Source organism: Nycticebus coucang, chromosome 19 (assembly GCF_027406575.1).
Source record: "Nycticebus coucang isolate mNycCou1 chromosome 19, mNycCou1.pri, whole genome shotgun sequence".
Taxonomy (NCBI): Eukaryota; Metazoa; Chordata; class Mammalia; order Primates; family Lorisidae; genus Nycticebus; species Nycticebus coucang.
Genome location: NC_069798.1, coordinates 58,651,581 through 58,657,674, shown reverse-complemented (window position 1 = coordinate 58,657,674; position 6,094 = coordinate 58,651,581). Strand labels below are relative to the sequence as shown.

The 6,094-nt window shown below is 46.4% G+C and overlaps 1 protein-coding gene across 1 annotated transcript; it reads left to right on the top strand.

Moving 5' to 3' along the window:
* The first annotated feature begins 211 nt into the window (after window positions 1-211).
* On the top strand, window positions 212-1,866 carry LOC128571603 (tubulin beta chain). The gene has a single exon (XM_053571140.1). The coding sequence runs from the start codon at window positions 360-362 to the stop codon at window positions 1,692-1,694; it is 1,335 nt and encodes a 444-aa protein (XP_053427115.1). The 5' UTR covers window positions 212-359; the 3' UTR covers window positions 1,695-1,866.
* The last annotated feature ends 4,228 nt before the right edge of the window (window positions 1,867-6,094 follow it).

Here is a 6,094-nt window from a genome sequence, read left to right as displayed (position 1 = left end):
GGACCTGCAGGTGTGGTTCAACCCTGTCCTGTGTAGCCCTAGGCCTGTTAATGAGTTACAGAGGATATCTCCAAGAAGGGAAGGGTGCAAGGTCTGACCTCCCTTCTTAGGGCCAGCAACTCAGCTTTAGTGGGTTTCTGGGGTCTGCTTGGCCAAAGGTGGGAGGTCCATGAAGTAGGCTGGGGGACTTAAAATTGGATTTTAGAGAACCTTCCTGTCGGCGCGTTCAGACCTCGCTGCTCTATCTTTTGGGGCACGTTCCATTCTATTAGCCTGCGACCAGCAGAAAGAAAGAAAAACATTAAAAAAAATCTGCCCCGTAAACACCTCGAGGCGAGCAAAAACAATAAATTTTAACTATGAGGGAAATCGTGCACATCCAGGCCGGTCAGTGTGGCAACCAAATCGGTGCTAAGTTCTGGGAGGTGATCAGCGATGAACATGGCATCGACCCCACCGGTACCTACCACGGGGACAGCGATCTACAGCTAGACCGAATCTCTGTGTACTACAATGAAGCCACAGGTGGCAAATACGTTCCTCGTGCTATCCTGGTGGATCTAGAACCAGGGACCATGGACTCTGTTCGCTCAGGTCCTTTTGGCCAAATCTTCAGACCAGACAACTTTGTTTTTGGTCAGTCTGGGGCAGGCAACAACTGGGCCAAGGGCCACTATACAGAAGGGGCTGAGCTGGTTGATTCAGTCCTGGATGTGGTACGGAAGGAGGCAGAGAGCTGTGACTGCCTGCAGGGCTTCCAGCTGACCCACTCGCTGGGTGGGGGCACAGGTTCTGGAATGGGCACACTCCTTATCAGCAAGATCCGAGAAGAGTATCCTGACCGCATCATGAATACCTTCAGTGTGGTGCCTTCACCCAAAGTGTCTGATACCGTGGTTGAGCCCTATAATGCCACCCTTTCTGTCCATCAGTTGGTAGAGAACACTGATGAGACATACTGCATTGACAACGAGGCCCTTTACGATATCTGCTTCCGTACCCTAAAGCTGACCACGCCAACTTATGGGGACCTGAACCACCTTGTCTCAGCCACCATGAGTGGTGTCACCACCTGCCTCCGTTTCCCTGGCCAGCTCAACGCTGACCTCCGCAAGCTGGCAGTCAACATGGTGCCCTTCCCACGTCTCCACTTCTTCATGCCTGGCTTTGCCCCTCTCACCAGCCGTGGAAGCCAGCAGTATCGGGCTCTCACTGTGCCAGAACTCACCCAGCAGGTCTTTGATGCCAAGAACATGATGGCTGCCTGTGACCCCCGCCATGGCCGATACCTCACTGTGGCTGCTGTCTTCCGTGGACGGATGTCCATGAAGGAGGTAGATGAGCAGATGCTCAATGTACAGAACAAGAATAGCAGCTACTTCGTCGAATGGATCCCCAACAATGTCAAGACAGCTGTCTGTGACATCCCACCTCGTGGCCTCAAGATGGCAGTCACCTTCATTGGCAACAGCACAGCCATCCAGGAGCTCTTCAAGCGCATCTCAGAGCAGTTCACAGCCATGTTCCGCCGGAAGGCCTTCCTCCACTGGTATACAGGCGAGGGCATGGACGAGATGGAATTCACCGAGGCTGAGAGCAACATGAATGACCTCGTCTCTGAGTATCAGCAGTACCAGGATGCCACCGCAGAAGAGGAGGAGGATTTTGGTGAAGAGGCTGAAGAGGAGGCCTAAGTCACAGCCCCTATCACCTCAAGCTTCTCAGTCCCCTTAACCTTCTTCCTCAACTACCCCTTTCCTCTCCCTCAGAATTCGTGTTTGCTGCCTCTTATCTTTTTTTTCTTGGGGGGGGGTCTAGAACAGTGCCTGGCACATGTAGGCGCTTAATAAATACTTGTTTGTTGAATGTCTCCTCTCTCCTTCCACTTCGGGAAACCTAGATTTCTGCATTCTAGGTAACCCTGTATTTCCTTCTGGTGCCCATTCCTCCCATCTGTCCAGTTAATATTTCCTTCTGTTTGTAAAATAATTCCCTAAGAAGTTGGGTCTCATCCAAATGCCATTTATTTTAGAACCAACAATGCTGAAAATGCAGATGATGACCATCATCCTATGCCCAGGTAGTTTTTTTTGGGGGGAGGGGTAGAAAGTAAGAGTAGAAGTAACTCCGAGGAAGGGGTTGGGATTTTTCCAATCTAGAATTGGAGAGGAAAATCCAGAATATTTAGTGATAACTTCCAGGTATTTACAGGTTCCATCTCAGCTTCAAGGGAGGTATTAGCAGTATTATCTTCATTTTCAATCTCCTTCCAAGCTCTGTCCTTGGGAGCAATTTTTTCCCCAAATGGGATCCTCCCCTCTTACACTTCACCTTACTGATACGTTGGATTCCTTCCTTTCCCCTGATAGGAGAAGGGGATCAGGAGGGGACAGAGACCAGCTCTGGTCCCTAAACTTCCAGAAATGCCCTTCCCATACCTTTTCTTACCCACAAAAACGTAATATCCCTGACTTATGTGGGAAGGTATGTATTGCCACCTAAATGGGTCATATCATTAATTCCCCAGAGAGGGGACAGGACACCCTCCTGTTTTTAGCAACATCTCATTTCTTCCTTTTGCTGTTGCTTTTTTCTCCTTAACGTTTGGTTTTGTCCTCTCCTATACTTCAGATTTCTATTTTGTGTTGAACTTGCTGCTTTTTTTTCATATTGAAAAGATGACATTGCCCCAATAGCCAAAAATAAATGGGAGTTGGAAAAAAAAAAAAAAAAAAAAAAAAATTGGATTTTAGTTCACAGAATGGAGACATGACATAAATCAGTCTTTTACCTACCCAGGGACCTCTACATAACTGATACTTCCTTCACACCCTTATTTTATGTAAAATGGGCCTCACAAGAATGCAGTCACTACCTCACCAGACACCCTGCCGCTGCCATTTCCCTTCTCTCTGTTGCCTTTAAAATGCTCAAGGTTCCAACTGCCCCTTGGGAAAAGCAGCCACAGCTTGTTGTCTGCGGTTTGTGTTTTGCCCTTAGGTGGGATTATCTCCTGGCCTGAGCTTTCAGCTCGGGCCTCATCTCATACACGTCCCTCTGGGGCACTGCGCCCCAGCCACGCCACCCTCCCTGGGTACCCCCGCGCCCAGTTCACCATCAGGAGCACCTTCCCCCGAGGGAACAGCCCCAGCCACCTACCGGAAGTCCAGACGGACAGACTGCGCGTGCGCGGCTCCGGAGCCTGCGTTCTCGGTTGTCCCGCCAGGGGGCACGCTCCGCGCAGCTGGGGGCAAGTCTGGCTGGTGACCGCATCCCATAATCTAATCCAAAATTCACTTACCTAGTGACACAAACCACGTTTCCCATGGTCAGCTTTAAGAAATAAAGGTCCTCTTTTTGCCCTCTTCTGTGTGTTTCCCTGTCTCATTTTGCCCTTAGTTCAGAAGCTGGGGCAAGAAAGAGGGTACTCTATTGCCCACTCCCCGGAATATCCCGACAGCTGCTCCTCCCTCGGGGCCTGCACCTTGCAGCTCCTCTGCCTGAAACTCTCATCCTCCAAATCCTAACTTGACTTCTTTTCAATCAGTTCTTTGGTCAAATATCACTCTTGATTACATTACCTTCTTCTATTTTCTTCACATCTTTTTTCACAATCTGAAACAATCATGTTACTTTTTAAAAATGTACTAATTCATTGCCTATCTCCTACATTTGGAGGACCTTCCTGAAGGCAAAGACCACCTCTGACGTGCGTGGCTGGAACACTGCCTGGAATGGAGGAGGCACTTAGTGGATAAATTCTCAGCACTGGAAGTAGGCGAACAGCCCAAATAAATAACCCCCATCCTTGCCCATCTCCACAGGAAGGACATAAGAGAACTCCTTCTGGCCCAGAAGAAAACAATGACAGACCCTGATAGTAGGGACGGCCCTCAAATGAAGCAACCCAGCCTGTGTCTCTGTGCACAGCCTCTCCCTGGGTCAAGCCCCACCCAGTCACAAGGATCTTTCAGTGAGTATTTTAATGCCACACTCTCCGTATGAATGGACAGCCCAGGTACCCTACCATCTGATGAAAGCCTCTAGGGCAAGACAGAGGCCAAAACAAACAAAGCAAGGACTAGGAGGAGACAGAGACAAGGCAAGCAGCAAAATAAAATTTCGATTTCATTTAATATTCTCATACAGGAAAAGAAACAAGACAGGATGTAGAAAAAAGGACCATTCAGAGAACTATAAAAAGCACTTGGAAATTAAAATATGATAGCAGGTCAGGGGAGGTGGCTCACACCTGTAATCCCAGCACTTTGGGAGGCCAATGTGGGGAGACTGCTTGAGGCCAGGTATTCGAGCAGCTTGGGAAACATAGCAAGACCCCAGCTCTACCAAAAATAAAAGCTTGCTTGTAGTTCTAGCTATTCAGGAGAATGAGGAAGGAGGATCTTCTGAGCCCAGGAGGTCAAGGTTGCAATGAGCTATGATCACACCACTGCACTCTAGCCTGGGTGACAGAATGACATCTGTCTCTTAAAAAATATATATATATTTTTTAAGCCGGGCGTTGTGGTGGGCGCCTGTAGTCCCAGCTACTCGGGAGGCTGAGGCAGGAGAATCGCCTAAGCCTAAGAGTTGGAGGTTGCTGTGAGCTGTGTGAGGCCACGGCACTCTACCGAGGGCCATAAAGTGAGACTCTGTCTCTACAAAAAAAAAATATATATATATATATATATATATTTTTTTTTTAAACATGATAGCAGAAGAAATTTTCAGTAAAAAGTTTGGAAATGAAATCAGAAAAAAACTCGAATAGCCAAAAAAATAAAAACAAAGCAGGAGGAATCACACTACCGGACCTCAGACTATACTATAAATCAATAGTGATCAAAACAGCATGGTACTGGCACAAAAACAGAGAGGCAGATGTATGGAACAGAATAGAGAACCAAGAGATGAACCCAGCAACTTACCATTATTTGATCTTTGACAAGCCAATTAAAAACATTCAGTGGGCAAAAGATTGCCTATTTAACAAATGGTGTTGGGTGAACTGGCTGGTGACCTGTAGAAGACTGAAACTGGACCCACACCTTTCACCATTAACTAAGATAGACTCTCACTGGATTAAAGATTTAAACTTAAGACATGAAACTATAAAATACTTGAAGAAAGTGCAGGGAAAACTCTTAAAGAAATCAGCCGGAGCAAATATTTTATGAGGAGGACCCCCCAGGCAATTGAATCAACACCAAAAATACATTACTAGGACCTGATCAAACTAAAAAGCTTCTGCACAGCCAAGAACACAGTAAGTAAAGAAAGGAGACAGCCCTCAGAATGGGAGAAGATATTTGCAGGTTATGTCTCTGACAAAGGTTTAATAACCAGAATCCACGGAGAACTCAAACGTATTAGCAAGAAAAGAACAAGTGATCCCATCTCAGGGTGGGCAAGGGACTTGAAGAGAAACTTCTCTGAAGAAGACAGGAGCATGGCCTACAGACATGAAAAAATGCTCATCATCCTTAATCATCAGAGAAATCCAAATCAAAACTACTTTGAGATATCATCTAACTCCAGTAAGATTAGCCCACATCACAAAATTCCAAAACCAGAGATGTTGGCATGAATATGGAGAAAAGGGCACACTTCTACACTGCTGGTGGGAATGCAAACTAATACGTTCCTTTTGGAAAGATGTTTGGAGAACACTTAGAGATCTAAAAATAGACCTCCCATTCGATCCTACAATTCCTCTACTAGGTTTATATCCAGAAGACCAAAAATTACTTTATAACAAAGATATTTGCACCAGAATGTTTATTGCAGCCCAATTCATAATTGCTAAGTCATGGAAGAAGCCCAAGTGCCCATCGACCCATGAATGGATTAATAAATTGTGGTACATGTACACCATGGAATATTATGCAGCCTTAAAGAAAGATGGAGACTTTACCTCTTTCATGTTTACATGGATAGAGCTGGAACATATTCTTCTTAGCAAAGTATCTCAAGAATGGAAGAAAAAGTATCCAATGTACTCAGCCCTACTATGAAACCAAGCTATAACCCAATTATAGCCCAAGAATATGGGGTTAGGGGAGGGGGAAGGAAGAGGAGGGGGGAGGATGGGCGG